A 27,642-nucleotide genomic window follows, 5' to 3' on the forward strand; every position below is an offset into this window, starting at 1 on the left:
CAGAAAGGCTGCGTACCAACACGGGGCGAGGCTCGCCAGCAGCACCTGCCATGCTCTTAGCCAACTCCAGTCCCTCCCCTCCCCTCCCTCCCTCCCCACACTGTCAAGAAATCCCAGCCAGCAAGTCCCTGGCTGAAATGCTATGCTCTTGTTGTGTATGTGATGAGAGTAGCGACAAACGCATGGCACGCATGGTGAATTATGCACAGCTCATTGTCCTTGTAACAGGCATGAGATGCAAATGAGTGAGAACACACAATGTAATACACACAAGCCAAAAGACATCATGTGTCCATGTGTGCATGCGTGCACAATGCAAATGCACGCGCACGCATGCACACACGCGCATGCACACACGCACACACACACACACGCACGCACGCACGCACACACACATACACACACACACACACACACATGCAAGCAGTCGCACACACACATAGGATTACTGGATAGTAATGGGTATAATCTAATCATAAGAGCACATTCCCCATTCAAGGCAATATTCATGAGCAGCATGAGCAGGACGGAGGATGGTGTCTGTGGAAAGTTGATACTGTTGCCATAGAGATGAAACTGATCTGTTTCCATGACAAATGCATCATTAGACTGGTAGTAAGCTGCACTGGATCTTCAAACTCTGTCTCATACACTGCACCCCCCCCCCCACACACACACACACACACACACACACCCACACCCCCACACACACACAATGTCAACCCACAGTCACAAATCACAATTCATGTTAACCTAACGCACAGAATGTATATTGCACAAAATGTCAGACATTATCCGAAAACACATGTAACATTAAGCGGTATTTTCTTATTTTATTTTTACCTTCTGACTGTTTGGAGTCTCTCCTGGCGCTGTGGAGGTCTGCGTAGCCACTCCCCTGTCGGATGGTCTCCACCTCACTCCAGAAGGAGTCCAGACACAGCTTGTCGGGGTGCTGGTCCTGCTGCTCCTGGAGGGACAGCGGCGCGTCCGGGGCGTCTCCGTGGGCGTGTTGTTGCTGTTGTTGCTCAGCGGCGGCCTGGTCCTGCGGGCTGGCCCAGGGCTCCACGTTCATCTCGGAGGGGCTGGGGGCTCTGCCACAGACATGCACACACCGCACTAAATGACACGCCGAAGTACACGCAAACAAATGCATGCACGCGCGCATAAGTAAACACAACGAGCGATGAAAAGCAACAGCCAGCCACTCCTGCCCAGTCAGCCCCAGACACACAAACACAAAAACGCACGCAAACCAGATGGAAATGGGAGAATGTAGCGATGCAGAGAGGAGCAGACCAGCCAGGAGAGCCCGGTGGGATGGAGAGACAAAAGGAGCGGGATGAAGAGTGGGCCGGAGAAAAGGAGGGAGCGGGAGGGATGGCGAGCGTGGACACAAAGGGGGGTCTCTATTGTTCTTGCAAAAATGTGGCCTGGAGGCATGTTACCATGTCTCGCCACTAGATGTCATTGTGATGCTGTGTGCACCACAAATTTCCTTGGGAAACGCCTCCTAGGCTCCTAATCTATTGAAACATCCATGGTCTGCAGGAGGGGAATTGTCAGAGACAATGACATACGTCTGTACACTGACAAAAACGCAGAAAACTACAAAAAGTATGAATTAACTCTCATTCTTCTTGACCTGAACAGTCAGACAGATAGAACCTTATTGTCTGCCTGCTTGCAACATAAACAAGGGTGAGTATTGTTCTCACAAAACAATAGTGCACACGCCGAGAGCTGGCAGGCATGTAGCACATGTATGGCTGAGGAGTCACAGTCCCCTGGTGTCCTAAAAATGTGACCCAGTGACTTCGCAGACAGGAATTGGACTGACTCACTCCATTGATGTTCAGCAAGGTCACATTCAGTGATTCTTGGGAGAGATTCCATCCTCTCTCTTTTGCATTCCTTGTGAAAGATACTCAAAGCAGGTTTGATGGCTTGCCATGCCAACATGAGACCTTTTAAATGGAAACCCCTATAATTCTAATAACCACAAGTGTGACAACCTCTTGTTTATTTTCATGGTGATCCTATCAACCAGTTCCTCATGAAAACCCCATCTCCTATGAGGAAATGTTCCTTTTTAATCTGTTTCAAATTCATTGGAAGCTTCGTAGGAAGAGCAATCTGTCTTAGATCGTAAATTATCAGAATGATAAACAGGCTTCATTGTGAGTTCAGAGCGGGTCCTCAGCTGTTCCTTCAGGTCAGGACTTGCTAGTGATGAAGCTACTTACATTACAAGCTTCTTAGATTACTTGCTCAATCAATAGCAATGCCAATGTGAGAGAGCAAGGGTCAAACACAAGGTCTACATCAGCGCTAGTCAACCTGTGGCCCGTGGGCCGCATGCGGCCCCAGCAGCATGTATATGTGGCCAGCCATGGTCATACCAATAAAACATTATTTTGTCTACTTTTAGTGTGGACAAATAATTTCGGATAATTTTTCAGTTACTCTCCAAAACCACGAAGAAACAATTTTTGTCTTGTTTTAGACTTTTAGACTTTTTTGCTTCTTCATACTTCATCATTAATCATTTCTTCTTTTTGTTCTTTGAGGTTTGTCCTTACAGATGGAAATGTGTCTGTTTTCTAGTGCATTTCCTTATTTTTTAGACTACTCATGCAGTGTGTGTGTTACAAAATCATTGTCTAGACTAAATGTCCGAAATATGACCGTCATTTTTATCTTGTGGCCCTCTGACTTTTTGTATTTTGCTGAGTGGCCCCTGAGCCATCTTAAGTTGAGTAGCCCTGGTCTACATTATGTTCAGTACATGCCCCGATGATGACCAGTTTCTGGTCGAAACATGTCGGCTTGTTAGACTAATGAAATAAAGTCTTGTTCCTCCCTTTTTAAACTTTTGAGTGCCTGGATCACTTTCTTCTTTTTGATGACTTGATCCTGTCGATCCAAGAGCACCTTTAGGCTTGTTTTTAGTTTTACTATTCTTATTCTCCGATGAGCACCTGGTTCTCTCTCTCTGACTACATTATGTTGTTGTTCTGCAATATAGAATCATAGGGGCTTAGGGAAATACATTTTTGAAACCTTTACCACTTTTATACGGTACATACACCCCAATATACATTACATGTCTGGGGTCCTCCAGGGGTCTATACTTGGTCCCCCCCTACTACATCAATCTTTGCCTAAATGCAGTGGATCAACAAGCTTGCAGATCTGCTATTTTTGCCAAGTGTTATGACATGCCCATGATAGGGATGCTATTTGGTTAAAGCTAATTCAAAGAAAAGTGGCCACATTATGGACTTGCAATATATTTGCTATAACAATGGTAACATTGTTAACATACAGTACTAAAGAGAAACAACAGCAACTACTTGATTGGCATGAATGACGGTTAATGTACACCATATACAAACCATAATATACTATTGTAAAGCAGCATGTTTACATACAGTAGTAGGGTGCATGGCAAACAGGTGAACACCCCAACTAAGTCAATCTCATATCAAAAATCACCCACATTTCAGCTGTGGTGGTCTATCAATGGATAGAATGTATATCCAAATAAACGGGTGAAAACAAAACCAAAATATCTATGTTTCTCTCCTTACCAGACCTACTATTAACACACCAATAACTCCATATACATATAACTATATGGACATAATGAGTTCTCTTCTCCTCATGCAACATCTGTCTCACTGACAGCCCAGCCTCAAACACAGCTGTGTAAAGCCCGGACCGTTTCCCACCACATGACACTGTTTTACTTATGCATCAAACACATCATGCATGAGAGGTCAGAGATGTGAGGTAGGGTACCTCTTCAGTCTGACATAAGGCAACAACTGTTGAATGACTGCATATTAACCTGTAGTCTTGCCTGTGCACGTCTTTTCCGATTGGACTCATTTAAGATAACTTGATTCCTAATCAAAAGTGTACAAATATGCGAGTGCTATTTTGAAACAAGAAACAAAATCCATATCTATCCACTAAAGCATCCCCCCAAAAAGCAAAAAGGGGCATAGATTTAGTCAATCTAAAAAACCCTGCTCTAGAGTAATTGAAAGCCATTCATAGCACCACTATATTGTTTGTTCTAACAAACCCACAGGATAAACTATGCCACAGCATTTGGTTTGAATATCTTTACATGCTGATGTTCCACTTTACTTGGCAGTTCTCTCCCTATGCTCAAACTCAACACTGTCACTATCGCTTCACTATCCTCAGTACAAAAGTAATTCATTACCAGATTGCCAACGTGCTTCACCAAAATATTTGCATAGAGTGTAGCAGCAAACCTTGCCGACCCATGCAGCCTCAAGCCCAGTTCAGCTCGGTGGACGTACCTTTTCTTTTTGCTATGGAGGGATGGCTTTACACGCCTGCTGCCGAGAGGGCTTCGCGCCGGACGCAGCCTGAATCGGTTGACCCTGGCGCGGGGGAACGGCATGCTGGGAGCGAGCCTGACCACAGCCACCTCTTCTCTGCCTCCCATAGCCACAGTGCTAGAGCAATCCAGAAGCTATAGTCCAACACAAATACTAAGCTTTGTGTTTAAATCCGTCAAATGCTCCAGTTTCTCCTGTACTGTAGTGTATAGTAGCCAAGGTCTGGTGTCACAGAGTGGTACTGTAGTGAGGTATTAGGGTGGCCTACGCCTTCCTGTGTGTAAGCTATAGGTGCTGTGGTGGAAGAGGAATGCAGGGAAGGAGTGACGATACATCATCACCTCATTCACACCTGTCCCCTCCCTCAGAACTGACACACCCTGCTCGCCTGTGTGACGGCCACCAGCTTCCAACAGTGAAGCTTCTAAGCTTCTAGGAGTAACAGGAGTAACTAACTAGTGACTTAAATATAACATGAGATAAATGTGCCAACCTCTCTCCACTATGATGAACATAAGACATTTGTAATGTCATGTTTAAGTGAAACATTGATATGGGATAGGATTTCCAGTTTATGTGGCAAGTCCCTATAAAGTGTACTGTAAATGAGATCAAAGAAGTACCTTGAAATACAAATATTAACAAGGATCAAGACCTTGTGAATGAACACTGACTAGCCCAAACATTTTTAGTCAATACAATTACATTTCAGTTTCTATAATTCTTGGGCGTGTGAGTGGCGTAACATTATCTAACTCCAAACCAGTCAAATAAGGATCAATGCTCCTTTGTTAATACGATATGTGTACAGCAAACATAACTTTGGTGGTTGAGCTTAACAAAACAATTGCACATACTTCTGTTATGACAGTCTGGTGACTAGATGAAACCACACTATAGTCAAGTTTTACATCCTTCACTAAGACAACATCCTAGTTCGTCCTCCTCATACATAAGAGAAAATGGTTAACAACAACTGGAAGGCAGGTGGCTGTTTTGGAGCGTGACAGACAGAGAAAGTGAGAGGGAGGGCGAGCAAAACGTGGAACACGTAGTAGAACATGGCAGTGGGGAAGGGGCGGATAGTTAGTGCTTCAAGTGAAACTGGACTGTCAACATTACCATGTGACTGTCTTCTCCATTCATTTACACTCATCATCACCCTTTCACTCTCTCCTGTCATGCACATGGAAGCATGAAAACAGACAGGTTAGCAGCATCCGCTAAGGTGATGAGACAAACAACCCTGTTGGATTTTACCTGCGGGTATTTGGCAAGCAAACGGTACACTTTTCATATGGGCTTGCACGCAGGCAGGTCTATATGCAGTTCAAATGTGGACTCATAAAGTAGCCTATGTGATGCAGTGATAATGAAAGAATTTACCTTGGAGCCTCCAAGAGAAGGCAACACTTTGCTAGATTTCACCTTCCACAACATGAACAAGGAGCAGAGATGAGAATGTGACAAAAATCACGTCTGTGAAAGAAATGTGGCTCAAGGAAGTACAAAAACACGTGTGGGGTGGGGAGTCACATTTAAATTCTTTCCACAACTTTCCACAGAAAAACGATATGCCTATTGTACACTCTCACTGCAGAAAACCCCCGAAGACAGAACTGACAGAGCGATGAAGAAGGCTCAGATCAGACTTGGCGGGTTTCCTTGTTTTGCCTTGGGAATCTCAAGAGGCAAAGCAGCCTTGTGTTTATTTTTAAACCCATTGAAAAGTCCCCTCTACCTTGCTAGCGTTATCAAAGGCTCCACAACAAAAGAAAGCATGCTAGTAGGTGGTACTACTACTGTGCTCAAGAATCAACTGGAAAAGAATACTATTCTGAAAAACAAGCGTGTTGGGTCGTGTCTCATTGCATGGGGGCCTGCACACAACATGAAATATCAACAGGAAACTAAGCACTCCCAGAGAAGAATAGAGTAGAATGCCAGGCCGTTGTCTAAGTTTATACACACCTCTGTGGGAAATAACACAAAGTAACCTTAACCGCCAAGTTCTCCAGTGGTGAAACACAGTAATCCACTTGAGCAGCCACAGAGAAAGCGGCTGATACGCCAGCCTTTAATCCTCATGGCCGAATTCCACTGCAAGCCTCTTAGTTTCCAGAGAATTCAACAGTTGGCTCAGTTGGCAGCCTTGAGAAAAGCTATACTACAAGGCAAGCCTGCCACAGCATACAGGACCTGATCCATAACAAAAGAATTAGGATAGTTTTACAAATAATAACAATAGAGCCACACTTTTGAATCACAGCCGCCCTATAAAATCAACGCGATCATAAAATTGAGGAAGCAAGCAACATGGACCACCAGGATGCCAGAGTCCAATCTCCACATCGTGGGCTGACAGAGTGGCATTCTTAATAACCAGCCTACTTGTGGATTCAACTCTAACACAAAGCCTAATGGTGCTAGCAGAGTAGCTTAATCCAGAGCTGAGCCTCCAAGCCCAGCAGCCCCTAGATCTTTACCTCCGGCAGCAGCAGCAGAGAGAGACCTAATCCTACCTGGCTTTGGGCCGTCCATTGATCCTGCCCGCAAGGAGCAGAGCTCGGGCAGCCGAGCCACTTCTCCCCCACGGCATCCTGCGGTTGTACCCCAAAACTTTTGTGAGCGGCTAGGAAACAGCAGCTGCCTGCCCCCCCCCTGGCAAGCTGTTTCCTTGTAATGTGGTCTCAGTGCATAAACATATTAGAACAAGGACAGTCTCCCCTCTCCCTGCACGGGCATGCACGTCACTACGTCGCATCCTGGGGCAGGAAGAGAGTCCGAGGGTCTGGAGGGGGTTGTGGTGGGGGGGGCAGAGGGACAGTGTCTGAGTGGCTAAATATCTGCCAGGGGCTGGGACACAAGACTGAGGTATAGGAGAATGTCTGAGTGGCTGGATGGGGCTGGACAGCTGCTTGCATGACTGGAGGGTGCAGTGAGTGGGCGACATGACAGCTGATGGGTGGTTTGTTGGTTGGTTGGTTGGTGCGCTAAAGATGGACTGGGGCTGTATTCGTTTATACAAACATTATATTCATGTATTTTCTCTTTTCTTTACTGCCATGGTACTATGTCTTTATGGATTTAATTAGTAAATGGACGTAATGATCCACCTCACTGTCACTCATTAACAAAAGGAAAGGATAGTCCATATACTTCTATGTGAACTTTTAGCGCTTATCTCTGACTGCTAGATCTTAGCTCTCAAAAACACTTTTGAGCTTTGACAAAAAATATATATATATATTTCACAATTCACATGCTCACCAAAATAAACCCAAACTTGGACAGACCTCCCCAAAGCATTGCATCACTGTGGTTCTTTGTTTTAATGGCTTACATTGAAACTAAGATGATCATTTATTTAACTGGAAGAGTTGACTCACGCCCTTGCTTACTTATTCAAATCATAAGATTCAAATAGACTTCTATATACTTTACCTCCACAGTCCACACATCTATACAAGGATACGACCGTGCATTTAACCCCTCGAAGCTTTGTTCCTCTCAGGTTAGCATAGGCTCACTAACCACTTAAGCCCAATTTTGTACTTTGTTGTACGATGGTGTCACACAGCAATAACAGATCTACAACCTCACATTTTATCGCAAAACAACACATTGTGAGCTTGAAGATCTGCTATTTGTACTATTTTAGAAAAATGACATGCCTAAAATAGAGAAGCCAGGGTTAAAGTGACTAATATATATGAAAGGTTGTTAGTTCAACCCCTGACACCAACAGGTGGCTTCCTTCGACAGCCGGGAGCTCCCAACAGCGGGTGGCTGGTATTGCAGATATGATGCCTATCAAGGCCACAAAGCCACCGATCCCCAAATAGCTGAAAGGGTGTGTCACTCACTACAGGCAACCCTGCATCCTTAACTCTCTGCTGAAATTGATATGTTGAAGGTGGCTCGTATGGCTGAGTGAGACATCTATCTAAATTGGTAATTGGTAAATGGTGCATTTATATAGGGCCTTTATCCAAGGCGCTTTACTGAGATTGTGCATTACATTCACCCATTCACACACACACATTCATACACCGATGGCGGAGGAAACCATGCAAGGCACCAACCTGCTCACCGGGAGAAACTAGAGGTTCAGAGTCTTGCTCAAGGACTCTTCAACATTAACTCAGGGGGACCCGGGATCGAACTGGGAACCCTCCGTGTTAAAAAAAGGTTTCTCTATTTTCAGGTATTTTGAGGAATGCCTTGATATGTAGAAACCGAAAAGGGTAGGATGAAAGATCAAATATCATGGTGGGAAAACTAAACAAAGATCATTTAGTGTAATTCTATTTCGTTTTAGTTTGGCATTTTAGTTCTTATTTTGTTTTCATTAAATGTTTTAACTCTGTTTTTTTATTTTAGTTTCAGTTAATTCACTTTCAGTTGTAGTTTTAGTTCTAATGACCGAGAGCATTTCAGAGAAAAGGTGCAGCAGTGTAATTTACCCTGTCTCAGGTCATAGGAAGGCAGCTGGGGGCATGGCTTGCAATTCATCATGTCAAGTCACAAGCACTTTCAGAATACTGCAGACAATGTGTATTTGAATTATTTTGCAAACAGGGCCTTAGCTGCCAGTTTTAACTAGTGATCTTGTAACAACACTCCAAACCTTCCTTTAGAATTCAGAATGCCTTTAAACATTAACTGCTATGCTCACAAAATGCAAAACAGATGACTTCTGTCATGAGTCCATAGTCCTAGTGTCTACTGCTAGCTTTGTTTATACTAACTACATGTTCTCCTACTATTACTGCTTTGTTTAAATGTGTTGAACCATGACTTACTGACGGACAATGGATATTCAAACCATGTTTTCTATCATGAATCTAAAGCAGGGGTGGGCAATTATTTTTTTCATGGGGCCACATGAACAACAGAAAATATTGTGGAGGGCCGGGCCAAAAGGCAGTGCTCCCCGCAAGATGTGCTCCATGCATGAGGTAAAATTAGAATGTGTTTATTTTGTCATTTGCCATTAACCCTGCACGGGCCAGTCAGAGTGAACCGGGCCGTACAATGCCCAGGTCTGATCTAAAGCCTCATCCTACACTACTGTTTTATTTACATTTTGCCAAAACAAACTGAGTAGGTCAAGACTGTCAACCAGCGGTGTAAAGTAACTAAGTACATACTCAAGTACTGTACTTAAGTACAATTTTGAGGTACAAGTACTTTGCTGGAGTATTTCCAATTACCATCAATATTATTTTGTACTTCTACTCCACATCTCAGAAGCAAATATTATACTTTTACTCCACTACAATTATTTATCACATAAATTTCGGCCATTTGAAAATAAGACGCACTGTGAGCTTGCAGATTCAAAAGATTTGAAATAATGCATAATGAGTAATTTATACTTTTGGTACTTTTGGTACTTTAAGTACATTTGATAGCAATACCTTTGTACTTTTATACAAGTACATTTTGAATTCCGGAATGTTTGTTGTATCAGAGTATTTCTACATTGCCGTATTGATACTTTTACTTAAGTACAAAATGTGTGTACTTTTTCCACCTCTGCTGTCAACAATGAAAGCATTGTTGTGGTTGACCCAGAGAGAGCAATCTGTCAGGTCCTGTTACTGACTGACTGACTGACTGACCACGTCCATCTAACCTCACCTCTTCCACTAAACTGCAGGTCTCACTTCAATCAACCACTGGCTCATTGTTATTACCGTGTCAAAAGGCCTTCCCATTAGACCAAGGTTTTTTAGGTATTTTTTGTCCTGGGACAAAAAATACGTCCTTGGACCAAAAATATGGCATTTATTTCATCTCTTGTACTGGAAACCAAGCTAAGGGAAATGGACAGTATGTATGATTACTCAGACGCCACATGCTTACTCAATAAATACGTCATAAAACAATACTTAACAACAAGATGTGCACACCACAAAGTATTGCTCAAAAGTGAGATTCTCTCAAATCTATCTGTTTGTGGGTATGCTGAGGACCCTGAACCATACAGTAGTTGTATGGCATGCCCAAAAGATTTACCGACTAGAGCTGAGAAATAATAGTGTAACTAAATATACCACTCATTGGATGACTTCAGTGGAAGTACTTCAGTTCAGTCAGTGTAAGATTTGGACATTTCAGCAATATATATTATGTTTGCTTGCTACCAGTGACGTGGCCTATACAGTATGGGAGATTACAAGACTAAGATTTGCTCACTACTACATACCGTATACAGGACTCCACGTCACTAACATACAGTATAGGACCTGACTGCTTAGGACTGAATCGTCTAACGCAACAGTGGTGCATTCTTAAGGATTTGAATTCTGAGAACATACAGTGTTCTTATGGCTAAACTAAAAGTTAACGTCCATGGCCAAATGGCTCTTTTTCCCGAAGCGGGAATTCCACACGAGTGACACGTGTATTGTCAGTTTAGTCGAGTAAATCTGCTGTTTTTAACCGCTTAACCACATACTATACGTTGTTGGCATTCCACCAAAATGTGGAATGCCCTGACACCATCCCTTAAAAAATGTTCTCCGGCTTCCTTCAAAACAGGCCTGAAAATAAACCATTCAGGAGACCACAAGGGGAGGTAAACTCACTTTTCCCCATAGAAAGGAGATGGCATTCACACAACATTTTTTCCCTTTTTCTGCTTTGCGCATTTAATGCTTTATATTTGTTGATGACATGTATTTTATTTCTATGCTCTGTTGCTGAATTGAATACATAGGACCACAATGGAAACAAGTCCCCAGAACTTTGTTTGTTATCCTTTTAGCCCAATTTCTGACTGTACCTTGTGCTGTTTATATTTCTGTCTAATAAATAATTCAATCAATCAATCAATCAATCAATCAGTCAGTCAGTCAGTCAGTCAGTCAGTCAGTCAGTCAGTCAGTCAGTCAGTCAGTCAGTCAATCAATCAATCAGTCAATCAATCAAGCAAGCAAGCAAGCAAGCAAGCAATCAGTCCCCTATGGGCCTATATTAGCCAGGCCCAATCCTTTTTTCCTTCTACACCAAATCTCGTTGCTGCAAACAGTCAATCTACAACCTCACAATGCATAGAGCAATGTAAAATTTCTGTTCTGGGGGCGCTTTGTCAATGCTGCTCTCAGAGCAGCATGAATGTTATGCATATAATGTTAGATTGCTGCTCTGAGGGGATTTTGTCAATGCTGCTCTCAGAGCAGCATGAATGATATGCATAGACCAATGTTAAATTGCTGCTCTTAAGGCATTTTGTCAATGCTGCTCTTAAATTAGTAACAATATGATACATCTGTTATTTCCGCTTAATGTTTGCCCCCAGAATAGGCATGCTAGGTTTCATGTGTTGATTCAGTGCACGTCAACAGAAAGGGAATTCACTCTAGTGAGTGTGAGCTCCACTGTGAGGAGCAGAGTGCATCATCATGTCAGACTGGCCTCCACTGACCCAAGTTGATGGAATCAGGAAGAGTGGGAACCTCTATGTTAAATGACATTTTTTCCAAAATGTAAAAAGAAAAAATATATACTATATGATAATGATAGTTACCTACTCCTCCCACGAGGGAAATTCGGGTGTCGCAGCCCAACCCAGCTGCTTCTTTTCAGCTTAACCCAGCTGATCCCAGTGCAGCCCACAAGGAGCGCGAGGGGGGGAGCAGTGGTGGCTGGAGCGGGGAATCGTACCTGCGACCTCTGGGGTCTCCGGAGTCCTAGGTATGGACACTAACCACTCAGCCATCACTGCTCTCATATGTACTGGTATATACATACATACATATATGTTTTAATAATATAAAGTATACATGATTTTAACATGCACAGTACACCATAATCAGTATTCAATTTACCCTTCAACTTCTTGTTTATGCCCCAAATTTGTAGCAATTGTAAAGATATTAGGCTTTAATTGTCTAATGTTCGAACAAGTTCTAATCATGTATTCTTTATATTACATTTTGGAAAATATAGCCAATTTCACATCGAGGTGACTCACTCGTCCTTGGTGCCCACTCTTCGGGTAACCAAGTTGATTCAACAGCTGCAGTGGGCGCAATATACCCCATGCAGGTAGGCTACATTATGGCGCATCACCACATCATACAAAGCATGTGCAAAGAAAGGGGATAGCCATTAACCAACATGTCCTAGGCCTTTATTTTAACAAACCTACTTTGATCAATGAAAATGTCCTTTGTGGCAATCAGTCAGTGCAGCGCCAATACACAGCCGGTTCAATAAAAGCACATGGGGGATTTTCTACAAGGAATCGAATACTGGCACACACACACACACACGCACGCACGCACGCACGCACGCACACACACACACACAAATTACACAAATCTTTTAAACTTCTCATCTATCCATCCTGGTCAGCTGTAAATTTAGGGTCTTTGCCACACCCTTCCCAACTATTCTTCTTAACATGCAGAGAGAGGGAGGAAGGGAATGTCTTCATAAATGGAAGGAGAGACGTGTAGAGTAGTGGTTCTCAAATGTATTCATGTTAAGGACCCCCAAATTAATATGCATTTGGCTACGGATCCCCATCTGAAAATATTTAGTGCCAGAGGCTGTGCCATGGACCCAGCTGACAACATGTCGCAAAGCAATGCGTTGTCAGCAGCTTGTAGATCTGCTATTTTCGAATAGCTGATTTACAGTATATATAGGATTAAAGTGGTTAAAAGTTTTAATGTGAACTCATTTTGTTTTTACGGACGCCCTGGGGATCCCCAGACCCCACTCTGGGAACCACTGGTGTAGAGAACTTAAGTTATGGTTAGAGAAGAGAAGAGTCCATTTTCAGCTCCGACTTGAACTTCAGAGCAGTATGAAGAGATGTCTTCATCAACTTAAGGGTTAGGGTTAGGGTTAGGGTTTCACTAATGTCAACATTGACCCATCAGGCTCCTCTGGTCTTTGATGTAGCTCCTCCTGTCCCTTGCATCGCTGTGACAGCTATGTACCATTGGTTGACCACTTTTAAACTGGCTTCCCTATTTTGGGCTTGACATTATAGGTGAAAATAGTGATCTATACAAGGTGGTGCATTTGCTATTCGTCGTACGACAATTAAGTTACTTGGAATGAAGGGTTTAAACTAAACTGCTGTAAAAGTACCAAAGACAGAGAGAGAGAAGAGTTCTATAGAATAAACAGTGAGTGGAAATGGAGCCTATAGGTCCAAAAGAATCAAAGCCAGAGTTGAAGTGACAGACGTCCGATGCTGCAGAGCCACGTAACTGCAGCATGACAGTCAACTCTAAAACATGGCTGCAAGCCAACAGGAGAACATGCAAACAAAACTATGGCTGCAAGCCAGAGACTACGTATACATAATTATGACATAATTATGTCTTTGTTGCATAACATCTGTAATTAAGTGTTCCTGTAAATCCAGTTTTTGTAATATTCGGTACAATTCTATATGTCTTACGTGGTTGTGTAATGTCAGCACCTACTGTGACAAATCATTTCCAAATGTACAAACTATGTACTGTTACTGTATATGCTTGCCAAATGCATGCATGCCCCCTCCACACGCACGCACACACGCACGCACACACAAACGCATGCACGGCAGATGCATGCACACAAACACATGTGCATGCACACACAAAAGCACGCACGCACACACGCACACACACACACGCGCGCACACACACACACGCGCGCGCACACACACACACACACACACACACACACACACACACACACACACACACACACACACACACACACACACACACACACACACACACACACACACACACACACACAATAACCTAAATGCAATGTACTTAGGAAGTCTGCAATCTCTGGAGTTAATTTGAGAACACACAGTTCAAAGACTTCCCAAATGAGATGCAGCTGAAGTAGGTTTTCAGGCCAAGAGCTACATTATTTTTCAACGCACAAGTCTACAGTGGGAGTACATTATATAGTTCACTATATATATAGTTCTAACGTAGATAGATTTATATGATTTGGCCCAAATCAATCATGTGCAATTGGTGCATAAACCCACTGGACTTCACCTGCGTAGGCAGGAGTCTCTTGTAGAATATGTGCTTAAATTCAGATTCCCGCCTCACACCTGCAGAGATGTGGGTGTATTTACTGCACTGATGTGGCTGATCAGCTTTCATTACAAAGTGATGTATGACAGCCTGCAGTGTTTGGCTACAACATGATGTGTAGGTGGGGTAAGCTGAGAACTCACCCCACCTACAATGGAGGGAGGTGAGAAGGAACGAGAGTCTTTTATCTGATGCTGTCAACACGTTTTAAGCCCCATTTGTACCTCGCCGTACGATGGTGTTGGGGATCCGGGGGGGTCCGAAATTAAGTACTTTTACTTGAGTTATATTATGAATGAACCACTTAAGCCCTATTTCAAATCCTATTTTGCTATTTTTTTTAAAAGTCGTGAAAATGTGTGCAAATCTTTGAATGTATGTATTTTTTGAGCGAACATTTGTAACTCAGGTTTTGCTTCTGGGGGGTCCCTGGAACTAAATATTTTGAGATGGGGGCTCGATGGCCTAATTCATATCATTTTGGGGGTCCTTCACATGAAAAAGTTTGAGCACCAATGACATAGAAACAGGTTTAAAAAAAAAAAAAAAAAAATTCAAAATTTTGCAGATCTACAAGCTCGCAGAGCAAAAATGCGTTCCCAGTCTAAATGGGTTGAACCCCCTCCCCCTATGAAGAACATTCATGCGGGACCCGCAGTGAGTCCATGTACCCAGGGCCCAGAATTTGGTGTGGCACCCCAGATCATGGCATCAGGGGACAAAAGGCGGAATGCTCATGGCAATGCTCATGGCAATATAAGGATGACATCAGGGATCTCCATATATGGGCCTAAAAGGGAAAAGGATTGACAGATACAGAGATCTCTGTATATGGGCATATAGGTCGAATCGGCGGAGCAACGTATAGGTGAGGGCTGCGTATAGGGGCCCGACAAGCTCAAAACGATTTTTGAAAATGTTGAACATTTCTAATATGTGAGTATTTACTTGAGTATATACTTTGTTCACCACTGCATGTAACACACAAGCTGGCAGAATCCCAGTACAATGCACCTGTCAAAAATATGATGCAATGACGCAGCAACTCTCTGCGTACAGCTGCACAGGTAGGGGTGTCGCACCAAATTCTGGGCCCTGGGTACAAGGATTCACTGTGGGGCCCCTGTGCTTTAACTATTGAAAAATAGCAGATATACAAGCTCACAGCGCAGCACCGAGTGCCGCGCTGCGAGCTTGTAGATCTGCTATTTTTGAAAAATCATGAAAATCTTGAGTTCCAGGGGACCCCCCTAGAAGCAAAATTTTAGTTACAAATGTTCGCTTAAAAAATACATACATTCAAAGATTTGCACACATTTTCCACAACTTTTCAAAAATAGCAGATCTACAAGCTCGGTGCCGCGCTGTGAGCTTGTATATCTGCTATTTTTCAATAGCTAAAGTATAAAATAATTAAGGCCCCTCCACCACCTTGGGCCCTAGTAACACAGGTCCCACTTTCCTAGCCCTTGTGACGCCCCTGTGCACAGGTGAATATAACAGGGTGATAAACGACTGATTGAAACCCTAGCTGCCGGCGTAGAACTCTATCTCCCCAAATGATCAGGTAAAACTAGCTTCCTTTAACGAGGGCCATTATTTCCTGCTCCGAGCCGATTCACAAACACAGGCACCTGCGTGTGCTAGCCCACATTATTCGGCGGTAACACAAACCGTGAACTAATTTGCTTCTGTTAGGAAAACAATACGTCTGACCCCGCTGTTAATGTAATCAAAACCTCATACAGTAGGTTGTTTCATGACGTTTAGGGCTAATTCACAAGGGACCGAGGACGGAGGGTGTTGTTTGTTTTCTTTGTGAAAATGTGGGTGTGTGAAGCCATTTGAGAACGTAGAGTTAACTGTGATTAGAGAGCTGCACAAATAAACGTGACATGATATATTGCTTACTTTGACTATTGCTTTGACGTCCTACGATATTGTGATATGAGACTACTACATACTATTGTCTGGGATTTGGGATATTATAATATTGTCACATGACAAGTGTTTTCTTGGTTTTAATCAACCAAGACTTATTTTATACTTTGAAAAAACTTGTTCAAAAATAGCTGATCTACAAGCACAACACATCTTTTAGCTTGCGGTTATATGTGCTATTCTAGAGTTATTGTTTAAAGGTAAGGGATATTTTTTTAAACAAAAACCTTTTTGTTAAAAAGTTAAACTTCAATATTCTGATAGTAATCATTGCTGTGTTTGTTTGTTCAGTAACAGCGGTCTCCACATCTCTCAGGCTCTTTAACTCATTCGTAGTTTACGGCCGTAAAGCCCGTTAATTTCTCTATGTCTTTCACTGCCGGCTTCTCCTACCTGTTAACGTGGGCGCTCGTCCAGTTCCCATCGTGCGTGATCGGACACTGCTATGCATCGTGTGTTCGCATATTCCATCAGCTTCTCAAATCCGTTGAAACTTTTTCAATTGATCAATAAGTTCTCCATCTGTAAGCCGCGGAGTTCAGACAGAAAGTTAACGGGCCAAAATAGAGGACGGACTTCCGCTTCCGGTTCAGGGACTCCAATGTTAAAGTTGTCCGCTCAATAATGTGTCCGTGTAGAAACCGATCACGGAGCATTAGTTCCGGCCTATTTTAGTTCGGTTCGATAAAAAAATGTTTTTTAATTATTTTTTATTACATTTACGGGTTCTACGGGCATGGCAGAGAAGGGGTACAAAGGGGTATTTTGATGGCAGAGTTTGAGTTTTTAATAACTAAGTTATAAATACCGTATTTTCCGGACTATAAGGCGCACTTAAAAGCCTTTCATTTTCTCAAAAAACTACAGTGCGCCTTATAGTCCAGTGCGCCTTATATATGGATCATTCATTGACATTGACATTCCCTTTAGCACAGCTCCATCTGTTGGATGCATAACGCAACGTTAGCGTCTATTATGTGCGCCTTATAGTCCGGTGCGCCTTATATATGAAAACAGTTCGAAAATAGACCATTCATTGACAGTGCGCCTTATAGTCCGGTGCGCCTTATAGTCCGGAAAATACGGTACATTTTCAGGCAGGTTGCCAATTTCAGCAAATCAGGAGAAAGTACCAATTTATCAGCTTCGATGTTATAGTGTTCCAGTTCCAATTTTTGTTTTACTCACTCCTTTGTCTCATCGAAGAGCTGGAGAGACAGGGAGACACATACCCCTGCGGTTACTGAACAAACAGTCTATATAACAACGATTATGATCAGAGCTATTTAACACATAATTCAACAAAAGAACATCACTTGCACCTCTACATTATTATCGTCACAATACCATTATTATCACTACCCAGTAGGGCATTCACGAATAGTGATTTTTAGTATTTGAATTATTCGACCTCAATTATTCGAATAGTCGAATATTAGACAGGACTGGCCAAACTGTCAAATATTAAGTAAGCAAGAGGCGAACATTGTGAAAATAGCCGATCTACATGCTCACAACGCCTCGCGTTGTGAGGCGTTGTGAGTATGTAGATCTGCTATATTCACAATATTTATCTGCGGAACCGAGTCACATTAAATGTAATACCTACAATTCCAAGTGCTTGTCTGGGTTCTTATGCCTTCCTATCTAGCCAAGCTTTATAAACCATGAAGAAATATATATATTTTTTAAAGACAAAACAATAAAAAAATAAAACTATGCGAATATTCGACTTCGGTGGCCAACGTCGAATAGTGACTTTGATATTCGAACATTTGAATATTCGAATATTTGGTGAATGCCCTACTACCCAGTCCTACAGACCACTGACTGTGTCAAAGACCTCATGAGTCATGAGTCATGACCTGAGATAATCTCAGCCACAACAGCTGTGTACCTGAGGAGCACAGTCTAGAGCAGTGATAGCTGGTGTCAACATGTTACTCTCACCCACCACCATATGGAGCACAAGTGGATTACACCAGGGTTTCCCAAACACTGGGTCGGGACCCATTGAGGGGGTCGCGGATCAATGTTTATTGTCCATGGGTAAAATATCCCTCTTCCCTGTTTTCCTACATTTTTTTATTGTTATTAGAAAAATTAAAAATACATCAGAAATATATATAGTCTATATATATTTTAAATCTAAAATATCCAAAACAAAAGGAGGATTTCTGAAAATGTCAAAGAATAAAAATTGAATCTATTTAAAAACGTTTAGAAAATGTCAAAGAATAAAAATTGAATCTATTTAAAAACGTTTAATAAATCGTGAAAATACAGCTGGATTTACCCTCTAGCTGTTTAGAGGTTTTAATGTGTGTGTGTGTGTGTGTGTGCGTGCGTGCGTGCGTGTGTGTGTCTGCAGGGCGTTGCTGAAGAAGAGCGATCATGCTCAGCATACCTACCTTGAGTAAATAAAGATATAATAAAAATAAAGAAAATAATCTTACCATTGGCAATAACAACATTGAGACTATTTCTGTTGTTTTGCAACAGAAATGCAAAGCGCAACAGTCCAAGAGAGATTCCTTGTACCATTATTGTAGGCTACATTTGCACTGTTGGACTATAGGATTTCCCTAAAGCAAACACAGCTACAATCTCATCACATGGACTAGCCGAGACATTTGTGGGCTTATGTCAAGGGGTGCCTTCAGCAAAATGAAATATATTGAATTTCATATTTTTCTATTCAATTAAAAAAAAGATCAAGAAAATATCAATGTTCAAATATTATTAGTCTTCTATGCCTTCTGGTCCCAGAATGATGTTTTGAGAAGCCAATGAGTTAAGCCCCTGGCTGAAGACTTTTGATAATAATTAATAGGGTAGGGCTATCAAGAACATCATGATTAAAATTGGTCCAATTAAATTAAGCAAAGATGAATGGCCATTGCATTGCATTGGGCAATTTGCAAATGGAATATGAAAATGAATGTAGCCTATTGTAGCTACTGTGGCATGCATGCGTTATTAATCAATATAAGCTGACATGCTTGCCTGACATTTTGCATGAGTTACCGCTCTGACTGTGTTTAGCAATAAATGCCATAAGAAGGGTGCACAGTTTTGTAGTTGTATTGCGAGAGAGAGAGAGAGAGAGAGAGAGAGAGAGAGAGAGAGAGAGAGAGAGAGAAAACGTCCGTAGCAACAGGTCTACCCATAGCAACGTGGAACGCGTCTCTGACAGAAACCCAGAAACGAATATTACGCGCAAATGGCACACCAAACACAATATCAACACACTCGACTCTCCAAAAAATTATACAACAAACTATCCCTTTATAAAACACAAGCTATAGTTAACCTTTTGAAATACGGGAGGGAGGCTTGCTGCAGGCTGCCTACAGGAGGGGCGGGTCGGGTCGGCGAAAACAAAGGAATCTGCTTAACTGAACCTGGCCGTCACTTACCTGGAAAAATAGCATCGAACCCCCGGTGCACGAAGATCCGATTCCCCGTGCAGTGTAGAGTGTAGATTCTGTGTCAATAACAGACTGGAGTGCTGAGTGGTGTAAATAGGAGGCAAAGTGACAACAAAGAAAGAACAAACAGATGGTCTATGGTTTACTCTGCCTTGGCTGCAGAGCCGCTGCTGCCAACCACGTTATCCCTGGACCCTAGCTGTCACCTTGCTGCCTAGCCTACGTCACCGGTGTGTAAAGTAATTAAGTACATTTACTTAAGTACTGTACTTGAGTAAAAAAAAAAATAGGTATTTGTACTTTTTGTACTTCCGTATTTCCAACATTAGTTACTAGTATACTACTTTGTAGATTGATTATTATTACAAAACAGCCTGTATTAACTGCTTCAACCTATTTGAAAATACATCTGAAAACGTCTGCATAACGAGTAGCATATTTTACTTTTGGTACTTTAAGTACATTTTGATTTATTTTTTTTGCCAATACTTTTGTGCTTTTACTCAAGTATAAAAAAGTACTCAAATATTTTAAAATATTTGAGTACTTTTTTATTTTCTCCAGGGGTCATCGCCATGCTGGCTTTTGGTGAAATACTACCAGAAACACATAGGCCTAAATATGACATTCAGTAATTTGGTCTGATGAAAATGAGAACATTATAATGGTGTGAAAATATCATGACCAGGTGACCACCAAAGTACCACCAATCAAATTCCTTTAAAGGAATTACTTTTTTGGAGACTCTCCATCCGGAATCAATGGGCAATGTATGCTAATTGCTAACTAGTCGGACAGGGTAGGGCCTCAGGCCGGCCCAGTTAGGGCCCAGTTAGGGCCGGGCCTACATTTTCAGGCCCGTTGAGAACTCTAATGGCCGGGGTTACATTTACTATAATATTTTCTTTTTGTCTTAGGAATGCTACAAATACAAAAAAAACATCATTGAACTCAAGTCTCCATGGAATGAGTAAGCCTAATCAATCGAAAAAGAAAAAGAAATGTCATTTTGGGGGTGAACTACTCCTTTAAGATGTTTGGTTCTAAATCCTGTGTTACTCTTAATCAATACATACAACAAATTAAAGGAATTTGATTGGTGGTAGTTGGTGGTGGTCACCTGGTAATGATGATATAGCATTATCGCAGGAGAAAATCAGGGGTCATCAATATGTCCGTACACAGACAAATGTGTGGCCAAAGACTCTTGTCCATGCATTTAGATTGTCATTTTTCACACCATTATAATGTTCTCATTTTGATCATAAGACCCAATTACTGAATGTCATATTTATGTGTTTCTGGTAAACACATAAACTGTGTCAAACAAGCAAGTTTAGGAATGGCTTACAGGATAGCTGTGTGTATGTGCGTGTGCGTGTGTGCGTGCATGTGTGCGTGTGACACAATACAAATAGAGATTGATTTCTATCATCATGGGTAATCTACTCTCTTTCTACTCCCCTGGGTAATCTATGTTTCACTTTACAGTATTTATGTCTTTTCATATCAGCCTTCATAGATAAACACACAAGTTCACTATTGTACACTCAGCCACACTATAGTTGGAACACAGCCCACTCATTTAAACTGCCCCGTACTGCAGCCTGTATAGTCAGGACATTTAGGTGGGAAGATCATTCCTCATGGACAGATAAAATTCTTTGTGGCATCCTGTTTTTGTTTTCATTGTCGTCTCAGCTTTCTTTTAGACAATCCAATTCATTCCAGGCGTGTGTGTGTGTGTGTGTGTGTGTGTGTGTGTGTGTGTGTGTGTGTGTGTGTGTGTGTGTGTGTGTGTGTGTGAGAGAGAGAGAGAGAGAGAGAGAGAGAAATACAGTAAATACAGTGTAGACTGTAGAGTCAGACAGACACATGGGGGTATAGAGAGAGACAGCGAGAAAAAAGCTATTGGGTAGCAGACCAATAAAATAGTCAGTGTTAATGCACCTCCAAAGAGAGTAGAAACGGAGCCCAAATGGATCCTTACGAGCCTGTTTGGTTATATTTGTACACTCTTCAGAGTTTAATCAACACTTTAATCATGGACTTTACGGTGGAAAGACAAACAGAATGAACTGGCGTTCTGGGGGGCAGCCCACACAGCCCACTCTTCCTGCCATTGTTTCATCCTTGAGGAGACCATCGTGGGGCCTGCTTAGACCACGCCCCCCCCCCCCCCCCCCCCCCCCCCCCTCAGGGGCGTCACAAGCGGTGGAAAATTGGGACTGAGTTTCTAGGGCCCAAGGTGGAGGGGGCCTTAATTATTTTATGCTTTAACTATTAAATAGCAAATATACAAGCTTGACATGAAAAGGTTTGAGCACCACTGACATAGAAACATATATATATATTTCTTGTTTCTATGTCAGTGGTTTTGAAAAATTCACAATTTAAAAAAGATTGTAGATTCTACAAGCTTGCAGAGCGGTGACGTGCTGTGAGCTTGTATATCTGCTATTTTTCAATAGTTAAAGCACAAAATAATGCGTTAATAATGCGCTGCAAGTCTACCCCTATGAAGAACATTCATGGGGGGCCCGCAGTGAATCCTTGTACCCAGGGCCCATAATTTGGTGCGACACCAAATCCCACTCACTGCTGCTCAGTTTCCATGGATACCAAGAATATGCTTGCAGATGATTGCGTCTCCTCTCCTGCTGAAAGGCATTTACAGAGACAATAAATACCGGGCTTTCTTTCACCCGAGAGAAGAAAGTCACACATTTCTTCTTTTGTGCGGGCACCACCATGTGTTTGCCAAGTACAAGAATGTATCTTCTTGTACTAATTGGACCAGAATTGAAACAAGCTCTCAGCTTTTCTTTTCTTTTTCCCTTTAGACAGATTGTACATTTTCCTTAGATGCATGCGTCAGTAAAGATGTAAGTCAGACTCAGTGCCAGTCAGTCAGTCAGTCAGTCAGTTGGCTTACAAGTGACTTCAGAGCAACTAAGGTTCAACTTCAGGGCTTACAAGGTCCTTTTCGAAACATGGATGCACTTGTCTTATTGGCTTAGTAATTCTTTACTTATGATTTAACCTATTTAGTCTGTCATTTGTCAGTCATCCTTGTTGTGAGGCTTAAACGTTGTCTAGCCTGAAAAATTACCAAAGGGATACAATAATTTCATCAGTCAGTCAGGCAATGAAGAAGTTAGTTGACATCTATACCACATTAAATGCTGATATGCCAACAGAAATGTTACCAAAGACAATGATATGATCAAATAAAATAGTATTATCAGCTGTCATTGTATTGCATTATATAAGGTACTACTGTCCATACTACCCCTTGGGTATACACACATGCATCTATGTGTGGGGGCAGTCTCCCTTTTGTTTTTGTTTGACCATTTGCTTTTATGTGTGGTTTGTGTGCGTGTGAGCACAAGTGTGCATACTCTGTGCTGTGTCTAGGTGTGGTCTGTGGTCACACGTGTGTGCGTGCATTCATGCATGCATGCATCATGCATGCATGCATGACCCATAACAAGCATAAGAAGTGACTGATTGAAACCCTATCTAGATTGAGGAACCTTATCTCTCCTAATAACAGCGGTAAAACTACAGCTTCCTTTAACACAACCACTATTTCCTCTCCTGAACCAGCTTGTGGATACATTGCTCCTGTTGATGGAACTGGCTCCAGGCATAAGTAATGGGGCTTGATTTTCATCAAACACGGTCTGCCTTACTCAGGTATACAGGGACATGCTGGGCCCCTGATTCAGCCCGGGAAAAAGAGTTGTTGAGGCCCTCATTGCGCACTATAGAGAGAGATCTCTCTCTGCTGCTACTCAAAGATTTGCCATTTCAGATCATGACAAGTGACAAGCCAGTGGGCCAATTACATGAGTTATATTTCGTCATTGTCGAGTGGAAACCTTGTATGTCCAAAACCATTTTAAAAATGATTTAAACTAGTGAAAACAGCCGATCTACAAGCACACAACGCCTCGCACCGCGAGGCGTTGTGTGCTTGTAGATCTGCTGTTTTCACTACTTTTGTGCGACAGCCTTGTACGATGAAGCAGGGCTTTGCTTTGCGAAAACATCTTTGTTGGCCGCCCAGCCCCCAAATTTCTTTTTTTCCTATAATGGCCGGCCTGGACCAGCCAGGAATGAACCGGCCGTTCGGGAGTTGTCCCGCTTTTCCCAATGGCCAGCACGTCCCTGCAGGTATATACTGCACGGGCTCACGTGCTGACATGCTGTGCACAATAAGCTGGATTGCTTAAGTTCCTTAAGGCCCTGCGCTGCTTTACTAGGCTGTGGGAAGAAGGTCAGACATCTGCTGTCTTTACGCCCTCTATCCCATTTCACAGTGGCACGTGCAGCACACCCTGCAGGAACTTGTACAAGCTTGGGTATCCACTAGACGCGAGAGAGATGGGGACATCGTCCGGACCAGGAATCGAACTGGCGACGCCACGGCAACCATGCCTTGTGGCGGTGCCTATATGGTATGCGCCTTGACCAGTAGGCCACCGGACACCCACCTGTTTTACATTTTGTATTGTAAAGCACAGTTTAAGGTATACAATTCCAAATCAAATACTTATGCAGTGCTTCCCTATTTTATTACATTACACAGAAAATAAACAGACACAATGAAAGCACACAAACAATGTCAAATGTACCATTGGGTGAATTCTCATAACTGTTCACAACCAAGGCTGCTTTTACATAACTAAATGTGTACACTCAAACCCGAATAAAAACAACAAACATAAATCCTTTTTAACGCATGAGTAAATAAATCAGGTTGCTATTTATTTTAAAAAGCATTTTGGATAGGAAAACGTTTTTTGTGTGCTTTGCAGCTCAATTAAATGAAATATTTTCAAGCAGCAAAATTACTCAACCCATCATTAAACTGACCAGGCATAGTCAGTAAAATAATGTGTGATGATGTTAACATCCTCGTGAAACACCACTGACAACAAATCATTCTGTCAGCTCACGAATAGTTTTTTATTTTTATTTTATAATTTCTTCTATTAAAGACCAACAATACAAGTGTTTATTTTTGCTGTGGTATACCACAGACACGTTCATTTAATAAAATGGTCTGACTTGACGTGGTCCGATTACATAAATTCTGTGACAAAGGCCTCTATTCAGGCAGGGCTGAAAATCACATGCTGCTATATTTAACCAACATTCACTTACACCTCTCATTCATAACAATGCATCCTGCTCTGGGATTAACCCTGATTTGAGTAGACCAGCAAAGCAGTGCCGCAAGGGCGGGAGGTCAAGAGCACAAGGGTCTGATGACATGAGCTATAGGGATAAAATGAGGACTTAAAGTAAACACTGCATAATTTCCCCTGGAAATGTATTTAGAGTTTTCATCCACAAAATTAGAGATATTGAAATTGAAAAAGGAATTCATGTCAATGTTTATGTTCACTGTGCAGGTAGGCCTAGAAGGTAATAATGTGCTACTGTGAGTAAAAACATTAAAACATTTAGTGAGAATGTTTTGTTGAAATCCTGAGCTGAATAATACCACACGTTTAATGTCAGGAAGGAATGTCAGGAAATATCAGGTCATGCAAACCTGTTAACAATGTGAAGGCCCAACGGACTCAAAGTCTCCCTCGTGTGGCCTGATTTTGATAACGCCACGTGTCTGACAAAGGATGTTCAGAAACATGCACAAAGTGATGTGATAAGATCAGTCATGCAAAATGTCATGGTTCAGGTTCACTAGCCTGAGGTCAGTCATTGTCAAACCTGTTCAGAAAAAAATAAAAAAGCTTTGTGTATGAAATGACATGCAGCTGATAGTCAAATCAAATACTCAGTGTATAGAGACCGTAATAATCATGAAGCATTATAGTTGGAGACCATTCACAGATATGACTTATGATATAAGTAAGATAAATTAGGCATACAGTGAGGAATAGGGGTATATAGTAAAAATCGAAGTATATCAAAATGAAAACAGCTAAAATCGAATCGTATCGTTTTATTTTGTATCGTATCGAATCGGCAGTGCAAAGAATCGATTGTATCGATACTACCTACTTGTGCATTGTATTTAGTATTTTTAAGAAGAAAAACTGAAAAGAAGGGGTTTATTTACTTTTCCTTTACATATAGCTACACTGGACTATCAATAAATGTGTGTAATCTCTGGGTTCATGTCAAGGTGCAGGTTTGTCAACATACAATGTCCATGTATTTGGCAGATAATCACTGCGTTTACTTATTTATCTATCTATAAATGCGAGAAGTCTCTGCGTGTGTGTGTGTGTCTGTCTGCGTGTCTGTAATCCGCGTATCTCGAGAACCGTTCGTCCCACCGGCTTCAGATTCGGCACGCGCGTTCCCCGCCGCGCGGTTTTCCCTAACCGGCGCGAAACGTTCGGAATCTCCTTATGCGGGCTGATTGTTGACATCAGGCTGTTCCGGAGGAAATCGGCGCAAGCACTGACTCATTGTGACATCACTTCATAAAAGGCTCTGACATCACGTACGCCACATGAGTCAACAAAAAATGGACGCATATAGACGTGTTCTGATGTTCATATATGGGCTTAAATGGACACAGGCAAACATATGGCCTGTGTCCATTTATGACAACAGGTATAATGGGGTTTGCATTAAAGGGGGAACCGGCACTGTGTCTGCAACACAGTCGGAGGCACAGACAGATACAGAGATCTCCATAATGGGGAATAAAGGGACACAGACAAACAGATATAGAGATATCCATATATGGGCATAAAATGGATGCAGACAGACAGATACAGAGATCTCCATATATGGGCATAAAATGGACGCTTAGAGACAGATAACTCCATATATGGGCATAAATGGACACAGGCAAACAGATGGTCAAAACGGGTCCGACAGAGATCTCCATATATGGGCATAACATGGACGTAAACAGACAGATATCTCCATATATGGGCATAAATGGACACACGCAAACAGATGGTCAAAACGGATCCTATGACAACAGGTATAATGGGGTTTGCATTAAAGAGCGGGACATTCATTCCCTATTTACATTGTTCCCGAGTTGGCCAGGACGCCGACTAGACGCAGTATCCATAATAATACATGTTCCCCTTAAAAACCTGCACTATCCACATCACCTTTCACACAGATTTAATTTCTTTGCTAAATAGATACTATATCAATTTTAAATCATTACATCGAATCGTATCGTATCGCCGTGAATGAACCAATATCGTCCATGTATCGTATCGTCAACCATGTATCGTGATATGTATCGAATCGCTATTAAAATGTATCGTTACACCCCTAGTAAGGAATCTTGTTTCTCCAGCTTGTCTCTTCAAAGGGAAGAAGTGAAGTGAAACATGCAGGGGCAAAACAAGTAGAACACTGGGGCCTGCCAATGGGATTGAGTAGTTTTAAGCTCCAATACTTAATGTTTTTTTTTTGTTTTTTTTTTACCAATCTGTAGAAGAGTATGTTAATACAATATAACTAATAGATCTACAGACAGAGGTGATCTCTCCATACTCTTCCATTGAGACATTTAAGACCCTGTTAGACAGACCTAGCACACCTACTAGGCCCCTTTTCCACCAAAAGAACTTTGGTTCTAGAACTGGTTCCGTTCTAGATTCTTGGAACCTTGGTGCTTTCATAGAACCGTCTGCGAACCTGTCAGGAGACCCCAGTTGCCCCCAGGTTGGATTCCATGTCTGGCCAGCAAGTGTTCGTCAAACTGTCCATTTCACAGAGAAATTCAATCGACAATGGCAAATACAATCTCCCTTTCTTTTCATTTTTATAAAGATGATTTTACGCTTGCTTTTGCCATAGTTT

The 27,642-nt window shown here is 42.0% G+C and overlaps 1 protein-coding gene across 1 annotated transcript in view; it reads right to left on the minus strand.

Moving 5' to 3' along the window:
* Positions 1-19,939, minus strand: part of arhgap40 (Rho GTPase activating protein 40) — a 45,345-nt gene extending 25,406 nt beyond the window's left edge. Inside the window, exons 1-2 of the mRNA XM_080728876.1 lie at positions 19,813-19,939; positions 844-1,094 (exon numbers count right to left, since the gene is read on the minus strand). Of these exons, the coding sequence (XP_080585002.1) occupies positions 844-1,075 (232 nt within the window). The 5' untranslated portion in view covers positions 1,076-1,094; positions 19,813-19,939. The remainder of the gene's footprint in view (positions 1-843; positions 1,095-19,812) is intronic.
* Positions 19,940-27,642: the final 7,703 nt, after the last annotated feature.

The sequence above is a fragment of the Nannobrachium achirus genome, assembly GCF_963921795.1.
Source record: "Nannobrachium achirus genome assembly, chromosome: 6".
Taxonomy (NCBI): Eukaryota; Metazoa; Chordata; class Actinopteri; order Myctophiformes; family Myctophidae; genus Nannobrachium; species Nannobrachium achirus.